Here is a 23244-nt window from a genome sequence, read left to right on the forward strand (position 1 = left end):
TCTCCCAGGTTCTGTGAAAGGCAAGGAAGGAGCCTTGGGTGGGGGTGGGGTGCATGTATCCCTCCAAGCTGTAAAACTATCTCCTGTCATGAAGCTAGAAGAAAGTTTACTTTTCCTTTGAGTAAGTAAGGTGAATTAGTAAACACAGATGGTCTAAAATTACCCCAAGTTCAGCACTTAAAAATTCTCCAACCCTTTAAGTGCTGTGTCTGGCTACATAGTGTTAAAAACCAAAATTCTTGAGACTAAGGGAATCTTTAAACTACAAGTGTTTATTGAGCTGTGACAGATGCTAGCCAGAAAAGGACCAGAAAAGAATGAGTGCTGTAATTACCAACAGGATAGTAAACTTAAGAGGAATTTTATAAGGAAACATTGGGGAAGGAGAGCATAGGTTGTTTACATTGAACCTACATGGACTATCGGGAAAAGAGGCAGGATAGCATGAAGCAGGGCAAGTTTTGGGTTGGAGGACAGTCCATAAGAAGTCCTTGATGCGTCTGGATTGGTTGGTTGAGAACGGCTATAAGCAGGGTGCTATTTTGCCTAGGGGATGGTGGCCTGGGGTCTGAGTAAAGGTTTTAATATGCTTTGAGATGTGGAAAAAAATTTTTTTTGGTTTGGCCCAAGGTTAACTAATTAGCTCCCTTTTCCCTTCCCTCTTCCATCACTCCCCCTTATAATTAAATTTGTGGCATCTCAGCATTTTTCTCTCTTCACCAGGTATTTGGATTTAGTCTGTGCTCTCCCCACGATTGCTGACAATGGTACCAGAATAAAATAAATCTGTCTGGTGTGACTTTTTAAACTTTAGCTCTCCTGGTTATGATTCCCTTCAAATTCTTTTCTGCACTTTGCGTTCTTGAAATTTATTAAGCAATGAAGTAAAATGTTACTGGAAACATGTGTCTTGCCACTCCATTTGACTAGAATTTTCTTGGAAGAAGAACTGTTTGAGGTGGTGTATACCATACATTATCTGGCACAGTACTGTCTGTGCTCAAGCCCTTTTGTGGCTGAAACATATTCCCTCCAAAGCAACTCATGAGAGTCAATTTCCTTTAAAATATACCACAATTAAGAAATATTTTTATTTGTATTATTTTCTGCCAGCAGAAAATTTGTGATTTTTTTTCAATAGTCAAGAGGAAAAACCGGAAGTCCAACTCATGTGTTTTCCTAGAAAGATACAAAATTTTAGATAGAGAGAGAAGCTGGATTCAAGGGGGAGGCTCCAAAAAGATCTCCTCTGATAAGGAATGCCTCATGAAGAAAAATAGAACTCTGGGGTTGTGGAAAATTTTATGGAAGTTAATTAGGAACACATGGGGATAAATGAAGTCCAGGAGCAATTCCACTGCCATTTGTACCAAGGTTTTAAAACCAGAACATTCCAGTAGCAAACTTTATTCCCCAAACTTGATCACCCTTAAATCTTCTGCCTTTAGCAATGTCAAAGTTTGGGAGAAAATTAAGTCTTTGTCCAGTTTATCACTGTCCATGTCATGTATCTAATACCTACCTACTAGAAAAACAAATGTGCAGAGCAATGAAGTTATGTGCCTGAGGTCCTTCTGTGAGCATGGAGTTTGCTACAGCCTCAGGAGGCAGAGTTCCGATCTCTCAGTCTGGTCTCCTTTCTGGTGTTCCAGGTTGCCTTTCTCCTGCTGAATTCAGGGGTTTGGAGTGCCAGGGAGCAGGGACTGGATGTCCAGGGCAGTACAACTTCCTTCTAGAAGAGGTAGGAGTTAGGCTGGTCTGAGAAGCCACTGCTGTCAGAACATGTGCTGCTGTCAGGGTGCAGAAAGCCTGCAGTGGGATTTAAAAGAAACACAGGTGCATCTGTGAGACGACTGTGGGTACTGAGGTTGCAGGAATTTTCATTCTCCACCTGAGGAAATGTTTCTCACCATCATAAGTAATGTTTATTAAGTAATGTTCATTATAAGTAATATTTATTAGAAATAGAAGCAGCAAAAGGTCATGTGACTTTGGGTTTCTGCTCTTCTCACCATGAAATGATATTTCTGGAAGAATCAACCCCATATTCTTTAATACTTATAAAAGTACACATTTGTACTTGAAAATATATTCTTATAAAAGCATATGTTTATTCTTTTGTTTTATGCTGTATTTAAATGATTGTATTCAAGGGTATGCTTATACTTTTATTTTTATTCTTTTATCTTCTATTTTGGATTGCTGAGCACTGATGCAGAAAATCAAAAAACTGCCTCCAATTCACGTTTTACATCATGGACTGCGCCTAATGTTATTCACTTATACTCCTCCCTCCCTCCCTCTCTCCTTCCTTTCTTCCTTCCTTCCTTCCTTCCTTTCTTCCTTCCTTCCTTTCTTCCTTCCTTCCTTCCTTTTTCTTTCTTTTTCTCTCTTTCCCTCTTTCTCTCTTTCTCTCTCTTTCTTTGTTTCTCTTTCTTTCTTTTCTTTCTTTTTCTCTTTCCCTCTTTCTCTTCTTTCTATTTCTTTTTCTTTCTTTTTCTCTCTTTCCCTCTTTCTCTTTCTCTCTCTTTCTTTCTTTGTTTCTCTTTCTTTCTTTTTCTCTCTTTCCCTCTTTCTCTCTTCTTTCTCTTTTTTCTCTCTCTCTTTCTTTGTTTCTTTCTTTCTTCTTTTCTCTCTCTCTCTCTCTCTCTCTCTCTCTCTCTCTCTCTCTCTCTCCCTCCCTCCCTCCCTCCCTCCCTCCCTCCCTCCCTTTCTTTTGTGGTACTGGAGATTGAACCCAGGTGTGCACCACCATGACTGGCTATATGTTTCTATTAATAAATATTTCTCTAGCCATTTCTCCATGGCAACATTCTCAAATCTTTACTAACCTTCTCAAATCTCCTGACTTACACTCTTCAGTGATCCTCCCTTGGGGAAAAGAGAAAAGGCCAACAGGTAGAAAGTTCTTTGACTTCCTCTCCAGATGATCACTATAACTCATATCTATCATTTTTTTCTCTGATCTCAGACAAAGCTCTGTACTATCGTTTCATGGTTAAACCCTCTAACAGTGCTTCGGATTTCAACTCATGCCAGTTCCCAGTGACCTCCACCATCATTCTCCCTTTCCCCCTGAGCCTTGGCCCCTCCTACTCTGTTGATTCTTTCCCCTTAGCAACTGTATGTGTTATGCGGTTCCCCTCCCAGAACAATAGCAGCAAACGTTCCCTGGAGTCTCTTGAGCCCTTTATCTACTTTCTTTTCATCATTTCCTATTTGCTTTTCACATCAATATTTTAAAGCCCTGTCACACAAATAAAAATACTCTCATCAAGGTTGCAAGTCACCATTGAGTTTTAAATCCATCGATATCTTTGCATTCTCCTTTCTTACTGGACATTTTATGACACATTACTGAAGACTATATCCTCCTTCTTGGAACAAATTTCACTTGACTTCTATTTGCAGCTTTATTTTTTGATCAATATGAATGGTCCTTTTTTTTCCCCCTATTGATTCATAAATATTAATATTTCTAAGGTTTCTTTTTGACTTCAGATTCTGACTCATACTTTTCCTGTATGAACTTCTTTTTCTTAGGTCCTCACTTATTATAAATAAACTTTGAATTAAAGAAATCTCTATCCTTAAATGCATTTATCTAGCTGCCCTATGGACTTCTCTGTTGTATTACTTTAGAAGTGCCTCAGGCTCACTGTGTCTAAAGCTGAATGCATCAAGTTGTTTTAAACTTGACAATAGCAAAAAAAAAAAAAAAGTGTTAGTCTTTACATTTATGGGGTTATTTTACAACTCTATAGGGTCAAAGGTTATATTACAGATTTATGTTGGGTAGAAATACAAATAATTTTTGTCCAGTGCAATCAATAATCCTAGAGATTATAATTTACAATGCTACTGAATATTAATCAACCTGAATATTATCTAACCTGGCAATCTATTAGGCTGTCTTCATATACAAACTAGTTTATCAAATACTCTTTGGATCAGCTCAAATACCCTATTGGTACCCTTATTAATGAGTGAATTGCACAAAATCTTTGAATATCTTCGAAAATTATACTTAAAATATTTGCCTCCCAACTTGTTATTTCTGTGTATTTTGTTCCTAATAAAATAAGATTAATTATCCACTTAGTCATCTGAGATGACACCTGGAAGTCCATCTGTTTTCTTTTTTCCTTCCCTCATCCCTCTCCTCCTACCTAAACACACGTCTGTTTGGTCCTAGGTTTGGCCATTGCTATGGTGTGAATGTGTCTCTTCCAAAATTCATGTTGAAAGTTAGTCCTCCAAGGTGGTGGCATTCAGAGATGGGACGCTTTGGGAAGTGATCAAGGCATGAGGCTTCCACCCCCCAAAATGAATTAGTGTCTTATACAGGACTGGAGGAAATCGGCTTGGGTCCCTTTTGTTCTTCTGTCCCTTCTGCTACGTGAGGAGCCTTCGTGAGGAAGGAGCTTTCACCAGACACGTAGCCTGCTGCTGCCTTGATCTTGGATATCCCAGCTTCCAGAACTGGGAGGAATGATTTATAAGTTGTTTATAAATTATCCAGTCTTGGGGATGGGGATGTAGCTTGGGAGGAGATTCTTTGCCTAGTATTTGTGAGACCCTGGGTTCAATTCCCAGCACCCGAAAGAATGAATGGATGAATGAACAACTCAGTTTCAAGCATTTGTTACAGCAGCACAGATTAAGATGGCCATTTTCTGTTTCAATGATCTAAGAAGAGTTCTCTCTTCCTTCCTTCATTCTCAATGTTTCTACCTTATTTCTGATCACATTCTTCTTGGGGTTCTGTGGTAGATTCTAAAATTGTTTTCTTTATTTCATGGTTCCCTACTTAGTTTATCTCCCATAACTCTGCCAGAATGATATTTCTTTTTTTTTGAACACCAGAGATTGAACCCAGGGATACTCGACCACTGAGCCTCATCCCCAGCCCTATTTTGTATTTTATATAGAGACAGGGTCTCACTGAGTTGTTTAGTGTCTTGCTTTTGCTGAGGCTGGCTTTGAACTCGCCATCCTCCTGCCTCAGCCTCCTGAGTCGCTGGGATTATAGGCAGACACCCCCAGAATGATATTTCTAAAAGAAAAATGTAATCATTAACTTCCTATGTGAAAATTTCAGTGGCTTTGTATCTTCTCAGACTAAATTTAAAAATGCTTAAAATGTAAGACTCTGTTCCAAAAATCTGATTTGATTATCTTTTTTATTCTCGATTTTGACTTTTTCCCCAGTAGGCACAAGGTATGACTTCTGAAGAGCCTGGAATATTCTCATCCTTTCTACTTTGAGTATGTTTTCCTCTCTGCCTAAAATATCAATTTTCTGTTTCTTTTTCTACTTCTCCCCAGCTCAGCCTTTGTTCATCTGCCCAGACTCACCTAGAAAAGTCATCTTCCTAGAAGTTAACTTCTCTGTGCTCCCTGGGATTTAAAGAAAAACAATTGTTGATTTTCCTGTCATATTATTCACTAAACTATAAGTTCAAAGTATCCTGTGGCTATTTCTGCTTAACCTGTGGGACACTCCTCTTGCCCGTTTACAAGGCAAGATCCAGTGTTGATAAAGGTAGTGAGGGCATTGCTCTCTGTGGGGGGTCTCTTCAGTCACTTCCCACGTGGATGAGAAAAGGCTTAACTGCCTGAGGATGATGTTGGCTATAAATCAGTCAATTACCCATTAACTTATCTAATCAATAAACGTGTAAGAGCCAATATTCTTTTTAAATGAGAAAGGGCATGATGGGATCAGGCCATACCAGTTCTGACCTCTGACAACTTGAAGTAGCCCAACTCTCTTATTTATAGTTGCACAGGTAAAGTGGACCGGACAGGGAGGGGCTTCTTCTGTGATGAACAGGATGGGGTGAAGTTAGGGGAGCCCTTTTCTCAGTGAAACTATCCTCGAACCAGACAAGGAACCACTCCCCCAGTGCCACATACCCCGGGGCAACCTGGGACAGACCTCCTGTGTCTGCCAGTTCTGAGAAGTCAGGCCTCTGTGTCATGATGCTCAACTTAGTCTGACTCTGCTGGATAAGGATGGCTCCCCACAACTCTCAGCTCTTAGGTTAGGGTACATAATTAATGAAGTTCAGCTCTAAGAACAGGTGGAGAAGCTTGCTCTGATATTCAGCAACGGCCTGCACAATCAAGGCCCTGTGCTTGGTTGGAAAGAGCACTGACTTGGGAGTCAGGAGATTTGGATTCAGTTCCGACTTGATGACTAAGTGGTTGCATGATCTTGCTACGTCATCGTCCTTTTCTGAACCTTTTCAAATACAAATAGTTGTAGCTCTCCATATGATTATAAGATTTACACAGGATAATATCTCTGAAAGTGCTATCTGAAAGATAATCTCTCTGAAAGAACTAGAGGCTCTTTCTACCAGAAAGGCTGTGTGAGGTAGTAAGGATGGAGCCAGGGGCTTGCTCTGCACATCTCCAGGAAAAATGTTTACATGGCATTCCACATTGAGCCTTGGACCTCATCTTGGTGATCCATTCAAACTACAACTCAGAAAATGGGCATCGTGCAAAGCACATAGAGATTATCCTTCTGCCTTCTGCAACCTAAAGAAGAACAAGACAGCAGATGAAGGGAAGGCTGATGATGAGAAAAGAGAATACACAGAGTTGTAAGGGCACATAAAAATTAAAAATAATAGGCTTAATTTTTCCTGGTACTAAAAGAGAATGATACCTGCCCCTTCTTTTCTTGAAACAGCTTCTTCTGAAGACTTGTAAATTCTTACTCTGTGTTTTGAAAAGTATGCAAATCTTTTCAAAGGCTAAATAGTCTTGGGCCACTTTTTTTTTACAACCCAAGAGTATCTAACTCCTTCTGTTTTTACTGTGGTAGAAACTCTTAATTTGAGATCTACCCTCTGAATGAAATTTTAAATATGTACTATATTGTTGTTAATTGTAGACAATGTTGAGCAGTAGATGACCAGACTGTAATCATCCTGCATAACTAAAATTTATTTTATTTTATTTTTAAATTATTTTTTAAATTTTACAGACTGCATTTTGATTCATTGTACACAAATGGGGTACATTTTTCCTTTCTATGGTTGTGCATGATGTAGATTCAAACCATTCGTGTAATCATACATGCACATAGGGCAATGATGTCTGCTTTATTCCACCATTTTTCATATCCCCTCTCCTATATCTAGTTGAATAGCAACTCCTAGCCATCACTCCTCCCCAGCTGCAGGCGAGCACCATGCTACTCCCTGTTTCTATGTATTTGAGTATTTCATACAGCTCTTACAGGTGGTAACAAACATTATCTTTCTGTGACTTATTTCACTCAGCTTGATGTCCACAGGGTTCATCTATGTCATCACATATCACGGGATTTCCCTCCTTTTTAAGACCGAATAATATTTGATTTTATATGTCACATTTTCTTCATCTGTTCATCTCTCCATTGATATGTAGATTGTTTCCACATTTCATCATTATGACTAGGCTGCAATGAACGTGTAAGAGTACTGTTTAAGATCTCTACCTCAATTTTTTTTGATAAATGCTCAGAAGAGAGATTGTTAGATCCTTTAGTAGTTTTATTTTTAATTTTTGGGGGACCTTCATACTATTTCCCATAGCAGTGGCACCTTTTTATCTTCCCTTCAACAATTTACAGGAGTTCCTATTGCTCCACGACCTTGTCAACACTTATCTTTTAAAAAACTAATGATAGCCATCCTATTTCATTGTGGTTTTTGATTTGCATTTCCCTGTTGATGGGTGAGGTTGAGCACTTTTTGATGTGCCTGCTGACCATTTGTATGTCTACCTCAGAGAAACAACTATTTCAAAGTAAATAAGGAACTTCTTCATAGCAAAAAACTTCCAATAAATAAATTGCCTGATTTTAAAATGGGCAAATGTCTTGGGAGTATCTCTTTGAAACGTAATTATCAGAGAAGATAGCACCTCTGTCTCCTACGGTCTGTGGGAGCGTGGGAGCCTAACTTATGCAGCTTCCTCCCACTTCCAAAACCATCTCCTGTCTTAGATAAGAGAGGTTTATTTTTTCTTTGGAATAAGCCAATTAGCTAACACAGATGGCCACCCCAATTACCAGGTGAATCTGGGGTGAATCATGTGTGACAAATAGTACTGTCAAATCTTCTTACTTGAGGATCAGCTATTGTTTATTTGGACAATATGTATGTAATGGGTTGTAGCTGCTTGGTTATATAAAGGGGTAATATTTCCTTCTTTTTTTTTTTCCAATCTTATTAGTGGATTTTCTGTGGTGTACATCATATTCTAATTTAATGCTTACTCAAAAACAAAACTGCTTTATTTCTCTTACACCTTTGTGGAGGGATTTTCTGGGATAGAGGGAAAATTTTTAAATTTTTAATTTTGAGATGGTGTTGCTAAGTTGCTGAAGTTGGCCTTGAACTTGTGGTCCTCCTGCCTCAACCTCCCAAGTAGCTGGGATTACAGGTGGGTGCCACCATGCCCAGCTAAAAACAGTGCTTTGAGTTATCCACTATTTGTGGATATCAAAGACTAGTTTCCTTCTTTACCCTGTGCTCTGCACCAGCCTTCCCAGCTAACCACTCTTGTCTCTTCCCAATGCTACTAGCAGAGTTGATCATAAAATGAAGCCTCACACCTCTAGATATGGCTACTTCACAAATTGAATATATATATTGGCCTGTGCTACCTCAGACCTGGTAAAGGAAACAAAGAGAACAACAAAAACTAAACCTTCTCTGTGGCTCTGCTTCTTATTAATGAGAGCTTATATCTCAGCCTTAGGGCATCAACAGAAAGGGCTGTGAGTGTGAAATTCTTGGGTGTGGTGGAAAATCTGAGGGATGATGAGGGTCATCCATTCTCAGGAACTTGGGGGATGATTAAGACCTCTTCCTTGGCAGGGCCTAAATGAGAAGTTAGAGAGGAAAGGAAACTGCTGGCTGGGGACCAGGTCCTCTTTTAACAGAAAAGTTGTCCCTCTGCTGATTACAAAAAGGCATTTACTTTATGTAGATGAATAAGAAAAAAAGAAATTCCTTCCTAGAAAATGAAGTCCCTTGAGTTCTTGTATGGTAAGCTCAGTAGGACTGAATTCTAACTTCAGTTCTCCGCCCCCGCCCCCCCCCCCATCCCCCTCCTCACTTGGGTATCTCTGGGCAATGGCAGACAGTCCGATTGAACACGGTGGCCAGTTGAACGCTGCTGCAGCTTCCTACCCATGCTCATAGCCCTCAATAGGTCAATTACTGGGACTGGGACTATCATAGGAAATCACTAATTTTTAGGAGATAACTACAGATTCCTGACGAGGCAGATGCAGGGCTGACTCTTAGTGTTTCTGAGGAACTGTCCCAGAGAGGCACTGCCTCTGCCGCTCTGCCTTTGATGTTGGCGAGTGAGTTTCCCTCTTCCACATTTAACACAGGTGTTAATTGTGGAGGGGCTGAGATGTTTTTATAACTATCCCACCTTCTCGTGGAATGATGGAGGAACTGGGATGAGTGAGAAACAGTTTACAGCTTTGTGAAAAGATGATAAAGAAACACACAGAACACTGAAGAGGCCTGGGGACCACTGTGACTCAAGGACTCAACCAAAGACTGTATCAGAATAGACCTCTCATTTTCCTAGGTAATGTCGGAAGGGAGATCTACCAAATCTTTTGCTCATTTACTTGAGAAACTAAATGAATTTCATTTCTAAAGTTACTGTGTTTCATTGAATATGATGTGCCACCTTTTGTAAGGCTCATACTTATTTTATATTCCATGTAGGGAGGAAAGAAAGATAGCTCAATTGCCTGACACTATCAATTGTAAGACAAATCCTGATTCCAGGCATGTTAAAATGCAGAAAGCAGTGTGCCTGAGAATAAGTGAAATACAGCATTTTAATAAAATCTTTTCTGAGGAGATGAAATCCCAATGCCTTGGCAGAAAATTAAATCTAGTAATTTACTTGAAATGTATAATTCTCTCATAAATTGATTCTAATAGTCTCTGGGGCTAAAATTTAGTCAGAGTGGGGACAGGTTTGTGAGGTGAACTGGGATTCTGAGTGTCGCATGGGTTGTTCACCGAGGTACTCACACAGGTCCTGCTCAGGGCCTGCTTTGGTGACCATCTTGGCATTTTTTTTGTGTTTGATGCTGACATCTGCCGAACAAACAAGTCTTAACGGAAAGCTCTGAATTTCTGAGTAAATTCAATTCTTGGTATGGTACGGTAACCTAGCCATGAAATATGTACTACACATTTTTATTTGAATTCGATGGACTTGGGAGTTAACTTCCTTTCCAAATTTTGTATGCCATGTCTAGAATGAGAGCTTATTCTCAGCGAGTTGTTAATATGTGAAGAATGAAGCCCTTTAAATAATCCAATAGTTCTTATTGTTGGTGCTAGATTGTTTATCAAGATGGTCACAACAGCCCATCTGCTTCCATATGCCCTGGTACAATACGACTTTGCCACTTCATTACAAAGCAGTGCCAGGGGCTGGGACTGTGGTTCAGTGGTAGAGTACCTGTCTCACACATGCAAAGCTCAGGTTCGATCCCCAGCACTGCAGAAAAGAAGAAGAAAAATAAGATACTGGAAAAATGTTAGGTAATGAAAATGCTAAAAGACATTGCTGAGAGTGCGGCACACACCTATAATCCCACCTACGCCAGAGGCTGAAGCAGGAGGATTACAAGTTCGAGGCCAGTCTGGGCAACTTAGTGAGACTGTCTCAAAATAAAATGGAAAGGGCTGGGGATATAGCTCAATGATAGAGCACTTGCCTCACATGTGCAAGGCGCTGGGGTGGATTTCCAGTACCAAGGAAGAAAACAAAACAAAAACTAAGTAGCATCCATGTTTTTCATCCCTTTGAATCTAGGTTGGTTTAGTTATTTGCCTTGGCCGGTACTTTGTGGACAAGAGAATTTTGTACAACTTTCAAAAGAATCATTGCAGCTTCACTTTTGGGGGATCAAATTTGCATGTAAGAAACAGGCTAACTGAAAGACAACACACCCCATGGAGAGAGCATCCAACTGACATTCAGGTCCCAGACATATGGGTGAGCCTATTTTTGACCTTTCAATCTAGACCCTGGCCAAATGCTGCAACTATGTAAATGAATCCAAGTGACAGGAGCCAAAAAACAAACAAACAAACAAAAAAATCTACTAGTCAAGCCAGAAAACAATGCTTCCTTTAACACACCACACTCTGGGTGGCTGTAACATAGCAATAGGTAAATAGAACACTAGAAAATCTTCAAAAGAAGAACAAACAACATGGCCCAGATCCTGATCTAACAGATTTGCATTTAATTCTACTGGGTCGACCTCAGGGAATAGTTATCTTTTTAAAAAGCTCACCTGGATTGAGAACTACTGACCAAAGTATTCATGCCCATGATTACTTTTATAAAATTCAATACCATCAGCAACATCATTATGTTCTTCCAATGTGTTACATATCCTTCACATACTTCTTATAAACGTTTAAACTGCATGTAAATGTTATAGTCCATATACAGGTACATGTACATAAATATAAATTATGATTATTCTCCTATTACATAGGACAAAACTGAAGTGATTTTCCCAAGATCACTGAATTAGTACAGAGTAGGTAACTTGACCGCACGTCCTAAACCCTTTTTAAAGTACATTTATTTTTTAGAGAAGTTTTTAGCATTGAGCAGAGGGACAGAGATTTCCCATGCACACTCTGCCTCCCCACAGGTGCTCTCCCTGTTGTCAACAGCCCGCAGCAGAGCAGTACATTTGTTTCGACTGATGAATCTGCATTGTCCCATCATCACCCAGAGCCCAGAGTTTACATTAGGGTCCACTCTGGGTGCTGACCTCTGTGGGTTTGGACTAAGGCATAATGGTAAGTATCCATCCATGGTAGTATCACTCAGAGTAATTTCACCACCATAAATACCCTCTGTGCTCTGCCCGCTCATCACTTCTGCCCCTCTGTCCCCTTTTACTGTCTCCATGATATTTTACTTTCCAGAATGTCATAAAAATGGAATCATACAGCATGTGTCCCTTTCAGATTGACTTCTTTCACTTAGTAATATATATTTAAGTCTCCTCCATGTCTTTATGGCTGAATAACCTATTTCTCTTTAATAATGAATAATATTCAACTATCTGATGTACCACAGTTTCTTTATCCATTCATCTATGGAAGGATGTCTTAGTTGTTTTCAAGTTTTGGTAATTATGAATGAAGATGCTATAAACATCCATGTGCAGGTTTTTGTGTGGACATTAAGTCTTCAACTCTTGTGGGTGAATACTAAAGAGGGTGATTGCTGGAACATATGGTAAGAGCTTGTTTATGTTTTTTAAGAAACTGCCAAGCTGTCTTCCAGGTGGCTATACCATTTTTATTTCCACCAGTAACAAATAAGAGTTCTTATTGTTGCATGTCCTCACCAGCATTTGGTGTGGTAAGTGCCCCAGATTTTGGCCATTATAACAGGTGTATGGGGCATCTCATTGTGTTGATTTGCATTTCCCTGATGACAAATGATGTGGAGCATTTTGTCATATCCTTATTTTCCATCTGTTAATATTTGATGAGGTGTCTGTTAAGATTGTTGATCTTCTCTTCCTCCTCTTCCCCCTCCTTCTCCTTCATACTCTTCTTTTGTAGTAATTGGGATCAAATCTAGGGCTTTGTGCATGCTGGGTGTGTGCCACTGTGCCCTGGATTCCTTTGTTTCTAATTTAGCATTTTATATCATTCTATTTTATTTTTGGCATATGAGTTATACCTCATTTTTCCATTTTATAGCAGTTTCCCTAGAGTTTGTAATATACATTTACAATGAGTCCAACTCCATTCAAGAAACACTCTTATTACTTAAAAGGTAGTGTTAAGTACCTCATAATAATAAAATCATCCTGATCCTTCTCTGTTGCTCCTTGTACAATTTCTGTCATTCATTTCACTTATATAAAATATATATAACACACACAATTATATTATTACTTTGAATAAACCATTATCTATTAGCTGAATCAAGAATACAAAGAAAACGAAAGCTATTTCTCCTCCATTTATTCCTTCTCTGAAGATCTTCCTTTCTTTATGTAGATCTGGGTTTCTCACCTTTATCATTTTCCTTCTCTCTAAAGAATTTCTTTAGAATTTCTCATAGGGTAGGTTTATTGGCACCAAATTTCCTCAATTTATGTTTGTCTGAGAATGTTTTCATTTCCTTTCCCCTTTTGGAGAACAATATCATAGGGAACAGGGGTCTATATTGTTGGTTTTGTTTTTCTCTCAACATTTTAAATATTTCTCACCACACTCTTCTTGCTTGCATGGTTTCTGATAAGTTGGATGTGGTCTTATCTTTGTTTCTCTGTAAGTAGGGTGTATTTGCCTCCTCTGGCTCCTTTTAGGATTTTTTTTTCAGTTTTGATTTTTTTATACTTCAAAAATAATATACATAGTTACTTTTATTTTTATTTTGCATTTATCCTGCTTAGTGTTCCCTGAGCTTCCTGGATCTGTGATTTGGTGTCTGACACTCATTTGGGAGAAATATTCATTATTGTTTTAAATATTTTTTTCTGTTCCTTTACCTCTTCTGGAATTTTCATTATGCCATATGTTATGCCTGCATTTCTTCATTTCTTGAATATTCTGTTCTGGTTTTTTTTCCAGTCTTTTTTTCTCTGTGCTTTTATTTTTAACAGTTTCTATTACTGTATCTTCAAGCTCAGGGATTCTTTTTCAGTCATGTCCAGTTCATTAATAAACCCCTCAAAGGCATTCTTCATGTTTGTTATAGTGTTTTTGATCTTTAACGTATATATATATTTTTTTAATATATTTATTTATTTTTTTTTAATTGTATACAAATGGGATACATGTTGTTTCTCTATTTGTACATAGAGTCAAGGCATACCATTTGTGTAATCATACGTTTACATACGGCAATGATGTTTATTTTTTTTCCCTTCCCCCCCACCCCTCCCACCCCTCTTTTCCCTCTATACCGTCCTTCTTTCCTTCATTCTTACCGCTCTCCTTATCCCTAACCCTAAACCTAACCCTAAACCTAATGCTAACCCCTCCCACCCCCCATTATATGTCCTCATCCGCTTATCAGCGAGATCATTTGTCCTTTAGTTTTTTGAGATTGGCTTATCTCACTTAGCATGATATTCTCCAATTTCGACCATTTGCCTACAAATGCCATAATTTTATCATTCTTCATTGGGGAGTAATATTCCATTGTATAAATATGCCACAGTTTCTTTATCCATTCATCAACTGAAGGGCATCTAGGTTGGTTCCACAATCTGGCTATGGTAAATTGAGCAGCAATGAACATTGATGTGGCTGTATCTCTGTAGTATGCTGATTTTAAGTCCTTTGGGTATAGGCCAAGGAGTGGGATAGCTGGGTCAAATGGTGTTTCCATTCCAAGCTTTCTGAGGAATCTCCACACTGCTTTCCAGAGTGGCTGCACTAATTTGCAACCCCACCAGCAATGTATGAGTGTTCCTTTTTCACCACATCCTCGCCAACACCTATTGTTGCTTGTATTCTTGATAATCGCCATTCTAATTGGGGTGAGATGAAATCTTAGGGTAGTTTTGATTTGCATTTCCCTTATTACTAGGGATGTTGAACATTTCTTCATATATCTGTTGATTACTTGTACATCTTCTTCTGTGAAGTGTCTGTTCATTTCCTTAGCCCATTTGTTGATTGGATTATTTGTATTCTTCGTGTAGAGTTTTTTGAGTTCTTTATAGATTCTGGAAATTAGCGCTCTATCTGAGGTATGGTTGGCAAAGATATTCTCCCACTCCGTAGGCTCTCTCTTCACATTTCTGATAGTTTCCTTTGCTGAGAGAAAGCTTTTTAGTTTGAATCTATCCCAGTTGTTGATTCTTGCTTTTATTTCTTGTGCTATGGGAGTCCTGTTAAGGAAGTCTGATCCTAAGCCAACAAGTTGAAGATTTGGACCTACTTTTTCTTCTATAATCTGCAGGGTCTCTGGTCTGATTCCGAGGTCCTTGATCCATTTTGAGTTGAGTTTTGTGTAGGGTGAGAGATAGGGGTTTAATTTCATTCTATTGCATATGGTTTTCCAGTTTTCCCAGCACCATTTGTTGAAGAGGCTATCTTTCCTCCATTGCATGCTTTTGGCCCCTTTGTCTAGTATGAGAAAATTGTATTTATTTGGGTTTGTGTCCATGTCCTCTATTCTGTACCATTGATCTACCTGTCTATTTTGGTACCAATACCATGCCGTTTTTGTTACTATTGCTTTGTAGTAGAGTTGAAGATCTGGTATTGCAATACCTCCTGCTTTGCTCTTGCTACTGAGGATTGCTTTAGCTATTCTAGGTTTTTTATTCTTCCAGATGAATTTCATAATTGCTTGCTCTATTTCTGCAAGGTACATCATTGGGATTTTAATTGGAATTGCATTGAATCTGTATAGCACTTTAGGTAGTATAGCCATTTTGACAATATTAATTCTGCCTATCCAGGAACATGGGAGATTTTTCCATTTTCTAAGGTTTTCTTGAATTTCTTTCTTTAGTGTTCTGTAGTTCTCATTGTAGAGGTCTTTCACCTCTTTTGTGAGATTGATTTCCAAGTATGTTATTTTTTCGATGCTATTGTGAATGGGGTAGTTTTCCTAATTTCTCTTTCTGAAGATTCATCACTTATGTATAAAAATGCATTGGATTTATGAGCATTGATCTTGTAGCCTGCTACTTTACTGAATTCACTTATGAATTCTAAAAGTTTTCTGGAGGCATTTCCGGGTTCCTCTAAATATATAATCATGTCATCGGTGAACAGGGATAGTTTGAGTTCTTCTTTTCCTATTCATATCCCTTTAATTTCTTTGGTTTATCTAATTGCTCTGGCTAGAGTTTCAATGACTATGTTGAACAGAATTGGCGAAAGAGGGCATCCCTACCTTGTTCCAGTTTTTAGGGGGAACGCTTTCAGTTTTTCACCATTTAGAATGATAATGGCCATGGGCTTAGCATAGATGGTCTTTACAATGTTAAGGAATATTCCCACTATCTGTATTTTTTCTAGTGTTTTGAGCATGAAGGGATGCTGTATTTTATCAAATGCTTTTTCTGCATCTATTGAAATAATCATGTGATTCTTAACTTTAAGTCTGTTGATATGGTGAATGACATTTATTGATTTCCGGATGTTGAACCAACCTTGCATCCCTGGGATAAAACCCACTTGATCGTGGTGCACTATCTTTTTAATATATATTTGTATGCGATTTGCTAAAATTTTGTTGAGAATTTTTGCGTCGATGTTCATTAAGGATATTGGTCTGAAATTTTCTTTCCTCGATGTGTCTCTGTCTGGTTTAGTTATCAGGGTGATATTGGCTTCATAGAACGAGTTTGGGAGGGTTCCCTCCTCTTCTATTTCATGGAATAGTTTGAGGAGTATTGGAATGAGCTCTTCTTTAAAGGTTTTGTAGAACTCCTCTTCTATTTCATGGAATAGTTTGAGGAGTATTGGAATGAGCTCTTCTTTAAAGGTTTTGTAGTCCATCTGGTCCTGGACTTTTCTTTGTTGGTAGGCTTTTGATGACCTCTTCTATTTCATTGCTTGAAATTGGTTTATTTAAGTTGTGTATGTCCTCCTCGTTCAGTTTAGGTAATTCATATGTCTCTAGAAATTTGTTGATGTCTTCGAGGTTTTCTGTTTTGTTGGAGTATAGATTTTTGAAATAGCTTCTAATTATGTTTTGTATTTCACTCGTGTCTGTTGTGATGTTTCCTTGTTCATTCCGAGTTTTAGTAATTTGAGTTTTCTCCCTCTTTCTCTTTGTTAGTGTGGCTAAGGGTTTATCAATTTTGTTTATTTTTTCAAAGAACCAACTATTTATTTTGTTAATTTTTCCAATTGTTTCTTTTGTTTCAATTTCGTTGATTTCGGCTCTGATTTTAACTATTTCCTGTCTTCTACTACTTTTGGTATTGGTCTGCTCTTCTTTTTCTAGCGCTTTGAGCTGTAGTGTTAAGTCGTTTATTTGTTGATTTCTACTTCTTTTTTTGAATGCGCCCCATGAAATAAATCTTCCTCTAAGTACTGCTTTCATAGTGTCCCAGAGATTTTGATATGATGTGTCTTTGTTCTCGTTTACTTCTAAGAATTTTTTTATTTCCCTCCTGATGTCTTCTGTTATCCCTTCATCATATAATAGTGTATTATTTAATCTCCAGGTATTGGAGAAGTTTCTGTTTTTTATTCTGTCGTTTATTTCTAATTTCAATCCATTATGATCTGATAGAGTACAAGGTAGTATCTCTATCTTCTTGTATTTGCTAACAGTAGCTTTGTGGCATAAAATATGGTCTATTTTAGAGAAGGATCCATGTGCTGCTGAGAAGAAAGTGTATTTGTTCTTTGTTGGATGGTATATTCTATATATGTCCGTTAAGTCTAAATTGTTGATTGTGTTGTTGAGATCTATAGTTTCTTTATTCAGTTTTTGTTTGGACGATCTATCCAGTGGTGAGAGAGGTGTGTTAAAATCGCCTAATATGATTGTATTGTGGTCTATTTGATTTCTGGAATTGAGAAGGATTTGTTTGATGTACGTGGATGAGCCAATGTTCGGGGCATAGATATTTATGATTGTTAAGTCTTGCTGATTTATGCTTCCCTTAAGCAGCATGTAATGTCCTTCTTTATCCCTTCTGACTAGTTTTGGTTTGAAGTCCACATATTCTGAAATGAGGATGGATACTCCAGCTTTTTTGCTGTGTCTGTGTGCATGGTATGTTTTTCCCCATCCTTTCACCTTTAGTCTATGGGTGTCTCTTTCTGTGAGATGAGTCTCTTGCAGGCAGCATATTGTTGGATTTTTCTTTTTAATCCAATCTGCCAGTCTGTGTCTTTTGATTGATGAATTCAGGCCATTGACATTCAGGGTTATTATTGTGATATGATTTGTATTCCCAGTCAATTGACTCATATTTGTTTTTGACATGATTTGGTTTCTCCTTTATTTGGCTATTCCCTTAGACTAGTGCCTCCTGTTGCTGATTTGCATCGTTGTTTTTCATCTCTTCCTCATGGAATATTTTGCTGAGAATGTTCTGTAATGCTGGCTTTCTTTTTGTAAATTCCTTTAGCTTTTGTTTATCATAGAAGGATCTTATTTCATCGTCAAATTTGAAGGTAAGTTTTGCTGGGTATGAGATTCTTGGTTGGCATCCATTTTCTTTCAGGGCTTGGTATATGTTGTTCCAGGCCCTTCTAGCTTTTAGGGTCTGGATTGAAAAATCTGCTGATATTCTTATTGGTTTCCCTCTGAATGTAATTTGATTCTTTTCTCTCGCGGCCTTTAAAATTCTATCTTTATTTTGTATGTTAGGTATTTTCATAATAATGTGCCTTGTTGTGGGTCTGTTGTAATTTTGTATGTTTGGAGTTCTATAAGCCCCTTGTACTTGGTTTTCCATTTCATTCTTCAGATTTGGGAAATTTTCTGTTATTATTTCATTGAATAGATTGTTCATTCCTTTGGTTTGTTTCTCTAAGCCTTCCTCAATCCCAATAATTCTTAAATTTGGCCTTTTCATGATATCCCATAATTCTTGTAGGTTCTGTTCATGATTTCTTACCATCTTTTCTGTTTGGCCAACTTTGCTTTCAAGGTTAAATAATTTGTCTTCAATGTCTGAGGTTCTGTCTTCCAGGTGTTCTATCCTATTGGTTATGCTTTCTATGGAGTTTTTAACTTGGTTTATTGTTTCCTTCATTTCAAGGATTTCAGTTTGGTTTTTTTTCAGTATCTCTAACTCTTTATTGAAATGATCTCTTGCTTCCCGTATTTGCTCTTTTAACTGTTGATTGGTGCGATCATTTAATGCCTGCATTTGCTCTTTCATCTCCTCCTTCAATGCCTGCATTTGCTCTTTCATCTCCTCATTAGCTTCCCTGATCGTTTTAATTACGTACATTCTGAACTCCCTTTCTGACATTTCTTCTGCTGTGCTGTCATTGGGTTTTATTGATGTAGTATCTAGGTTTGCTTGGGACATTTTCTTCCCTTGTTTTCTCATATTGGTCAGCTGTCAGTGGGACCCTGAGATATTGCAGTTTTCCGCTATTGGCTGATAGTGTCCCGGTAGATTTCCAGTGTATCACCTCCCAGCCTTCAGTAGCCTGATGTCTTGGAGGAATCTGATAAAGCAGCACATCCGAAGAAAAGTGCCCCTAGCCCCCTACTGGTTCCACGGTTTGGAACTGGTTCTGTGTGGAAATGCTCTCACTGTGGGCCTGCACCGTGCAGCTGGCCGTGTGGGAGGACCCCACTGCCGGAGTGTGGAAGGCTACCTTGGGAAGACTCTAGCTGCCCTGCCTGGCTGCGATAAGCCACCTCTATCTGGGCCTGCCACCCGGGCCGAGCTTTACCCAGTGGGCAGACTCACCTGTGGCTCTATTTCAGTCCGAGTCTCTCAATGCCTCCCCTTCTTAACTCCTGGGTTCTGGAGCGACTGGGGGTGCAGTCACCCTCTAGGCTGCCATCTTGGATCGCCCTGTGAAGAGAGCCTGCGACCGGAGTGGGCAGAGCTGCCTGAAGAGTTCTCTGGCTGCCCAGCCCTGATCCCAGAGGCTGCTTGCAGATCGAAGCTCTCCGTTGGTTCGGGGACTTGTGGCTGGTTCTATGTAGAAAACCTCTCACTGGGCGGTCTGGTCTGAGAAGCTAGCCTTGAAAGGCACCTCCCACCGCAGGGGTCCAGGCTACTTGGGGGGATCTCTGGCTGCCCTATCCTGGTCCCTGAAGCTGCTTGTGTGCCGGAGTACGTTGCGCTGCAGTGGCTCCGGGACTCGGAGCTTGTTCTGGTCAGAAAGGCTCTCACTAGCGGGCCAGTTCCGTTCCGAGAACCTGGAGAAGCTCTTTAACGTATATTTTTAAAATTCTTTTTCAGGATCTCCATCTTCTATCTACATTACTCATCTCTTCTTGCATGCTGTCTACTTTATCTGTTAGGGTTCTTAGCATAAAATCACAGTTGTTTTAAATTCCCAGTCTGATAATCATTCCCATCATATCTGACTTTGGTTCTGATGTTTGCTTTGTCTCTTCAATCTGTGCTTTTTTTTTTTTTTTTTTGACTTTGAGTATGTCTTATAATTTCTTCTTGATAACCAGACATGTGGTTGGTGCTATAATTTAGTAATGTAGTGGTGAGCTATGAGGGGGAGGGAGTGTCCTACAGTCCTAGGATTAGGTCTCAGTCTTTTCGTGAGCCTGTACCTCGGCGGGGGGTGGGGGGTGGGGACTGTGAATTTCACATATGCCTCTCAGTCCCTTCCTCCCACTTTGATGGTTCAGGAAGGCTAGAGGAAGCAGGGGTGCTTTCCTTTTCCCACTTCAGCTAGTTTTTTTGATAAAACCCCAGCAGGTTAGGCTTTGGGTAATTAGTTTTCTTGAGGGCAAAATTTTTTCCTTCTTCCGCCAGAAGTGGGAGGGGTTTTTCTCTGTTATGTACTGTGAGAACCTGATTGAGTTCCTGGAGGCAAAACTCAGCAAAGTGTGGTGGCCCTGGTGTTTTCATCTCCAGCCTGGTCCAGGCTGAACCTCAGCAATCAGCACTGGTTCCTGGAGAGGTTTCTGCTTGGGAGTTTCCATTCTGGCAAATCACGAATCTGTGCATTAGCCTGTCAGTCTCTCCAGCATGGGAGGCAATGGTTTGCCCTGTGATCCCACTTCTCTGATGGATCTAAGAAGAATCATGGGTTTTTCTGTCTGGCTTTTTACTTGTTTGGATATAGTGGAAACTTCTAACTTCTTACAGTCCAGACTGGAACCTGAAGCACTTTTATACTATGTATCACAGGTTGTTGCCTTCTAATATTCACCTCTTTTGTGAGTGACTAAGAGTATACATACCACCTACATACTCAGAGATGCAGGTGACAGGTAAAAGAGAAAGAAGAGTGATTCCGATCCCAAACCCACAGGGAATTACAATTAAGAGAAAATCAAAGATCTTTCTGTGTCTGGGCATATAACACTGAAATTTTAGAGTATTAACAATAACAACAGCAAAACTCTTGGGCTAGAAAGTGCAGTAGATAGTACTAAGATGTCCAAAATGGAGGGATCTCTTAACTAAAATTCATTTACTTAATTTAAGAAAGACTTCAATTCCTAGTGTCCTAGAAAAAAACCCCAATTATTCCTCATGTCATTTTCTTTGTGGCTGTAGTACAGAGGAGGTTAAAACTATCAGAGATTAATTCTACTTAGTTCACATAATAAATTTCTAGTCAGACTATAACAGAACCCCTTTAAATTTAAAAGCCCCAATCTCCCAAAAAATCATTTTTCCGCAACTGAGTTTGCTCATGCTGAGAGTGGAAACTGATGAACTGGCCCCAAAGTCTGAGCAGGTGCCAGGAAGGATTGAAAAGCTGGAATTGTAACATATCTCTGGCTAGGGCAGCCTGGCTAAATCTTCATATTTCCTAGCTTTTATTCCTGTAAACTAATTTTCCCATAAGATAAGCAGAGGTAAGCTTTCTACCTTCCCACTTTTGGCCAAACTATGATTAAGTTCATTTTTTTCCTTTTATGTCATTTGCAAATTTCTTTTGTGGGCAAGGGGGAATCCAGTCCCTGGGAACCCCAGCAAGGCCTCTTGCCTGGGGTGTGGTAAATAAAACTGTTCAAAGGTAAAAGGGATACCTATGAAAGAGTTGATATGGAAAAAACTCATCTCTGGAGGAAAGAAATTTCAGCTGCAATAACTATGTGTGTTAAGTTCACTGTCCTTCTCTGGGAAGGGGATGGAGAGTTGTGTTCATCAGATCCTAGCTGCAGGAAGGCCCTCAGATCCTAAATGAGCGTGGCTGTGAGATACATTGAGGACTCTGCCCTGAGTCCTATGAGGTGGGCTGATTTAGAAATGGCCAAAAGCAGGTGCTGGCATACAGATTATCAAGGATGTCTCTACCTGTTAGAAAACTTCTACAGCAATACTTCTCGAATGCCAGTGAGCAAATGGATTACCTAACCCAAGGATCTTGATAAAATTGTGACTCATTAAGTCTGGGATGGAAACAGATTCTGCATTTCTGATGATACTAAAGCTGCTGGTTGTGGACTGCATTTTGAATGTTAAGATTCTGCAGAATTTCCTCTAGGATAGTTGCTTTCCAATATTGATCACCAGACAAGCAGCAGCATCATCTGCAAACTTGTTAGAAAGGCAAACTCTTGGACCCTGATAGAACCTACTCAATCAGAAACTCAGTGAGTTGGGGCCCAGCCATTTGTATTTTAATTTTAACAAGCCCTCCAGGTGATTCTGATGTATGATTAAGTCTGAGCACTACTGATCTAGACAAGTATTTTTCAGCCTCCTCTGGGGAGCTTAAAAACAAGTCAGCCGTGTTTTCCATGTCATTCCAATGAAATGAGAACTGTAGGCTGTGGGGCCCTTCCATCATGGATATTTAAAAAAAAAATCTCCCCAGGTGATTACAATGTGCAGCCAAACCTGAGAACCATTGCCTGAGAGACAGGCCCACTTACTTCTTGCGTTTTTGCCAGGGAAAGTCTGGGAGAGGTCGGGGAGTGTGGGTCTGCTGGACCAGCAGCTCTCCTCCTCCTCGCTGTTGCTTTGAAGCTGTAACTGAGATCCCAGAAGAATATGGTCAGAACCAACCAGAACAGGGGCAAGGAAAGGTGCTGGGTGGAACCTAGCTGTGGGGGAATGAGGTTGAGTGTATTTGGGAGATTTGGACAGGAATCTTGGATAGGAGATAGGAGAGGGGTACAGCTCTACATTCAATGAGAGGTGACATACATGCAAATGATATTGCAAATTAACACAGCTTCTCTCTGTGGCGAGGATTTGAGAGCTTTTTCCATGGAATACCAACAGTAGATGGTATTACCACCTGTAGACCCAGGTAAGAGGAGTTCTAAGATTTAGAGGTTCCACAGGGTGAAGAGTTGGTGGACTTAGATGATATACCCACCTGCTGGTCATGTGGCCCTGAGCTAGCCCCAGGGACCTGCATAGGTTTTTCCTGGTGTCTGTTCTCTCAGAGCTGACCTCTCTGCTAATGTGTGCAACCCTAGATCTGAGTGGTTAAGGGATTGTGGCATTTGGATATGCAGGCTGGTATGACACCAAGGTATGCAAAGTTTCTTAGAGAGTAGGACAATTCTAGATATAGGTAGGGAAGGAGACAGACCAGAGGCTAGTAT

The 23244-nt window shown here is 39.5% G+C and overlaps 1 protein-coding gene across 5 annotated transcripts in view; it reads right to left on the reverse strand.

The window, feature by feature from the left end:
- Positions 1-1094: 1094 nt before the first annotated feature.
- Positions 1095-23244, reverse strand: part of Tespa1 (thymocyte expressed, positive selection associated 1) — a 43849-nt gene continuing 21699 nt past the window's right edge. For 3 of the 5 annotated variants that reach the window (XM_047550595.1, XM_047550599.1, XM_047550598.1), the window contains 3 exons: positions 22564-22663; positions 5359-5400; positions 1095-1809 (listed from right to left, as the gene is read on the reverse strand). In XM_047550595.1, coding sequence (XP_047406551.1) covers positions 1733-1809; positions 5359-5400; positions 22564-22663 — 219 coding nt within the window. In that variant the 3' untranslated portion in view covers positions 1095-1732. The remainder of the gene's footprint in view (positions 1810-5358; positions 5401-22563; positions 22664-23244) is intronic. The other 2 variants (XM_047550597.1, XM_047550596.1) reach the window with 2 other exon arrangements.

The sequence above is a fragment of the Sciurus carolinensis genome, chromosome 4 (genome assembly GCF_902686445.1).
Source record: "Sciurus carolinensis chromosome 4, mSciCar1.2, whole genome shotgun sequence".
Lineage (NCBI taxonomy): Eukaryota > Metazoa > Chordata > Mammalia > Rodentia > Sciuridae > Sciurus > Sciurus carolinensis.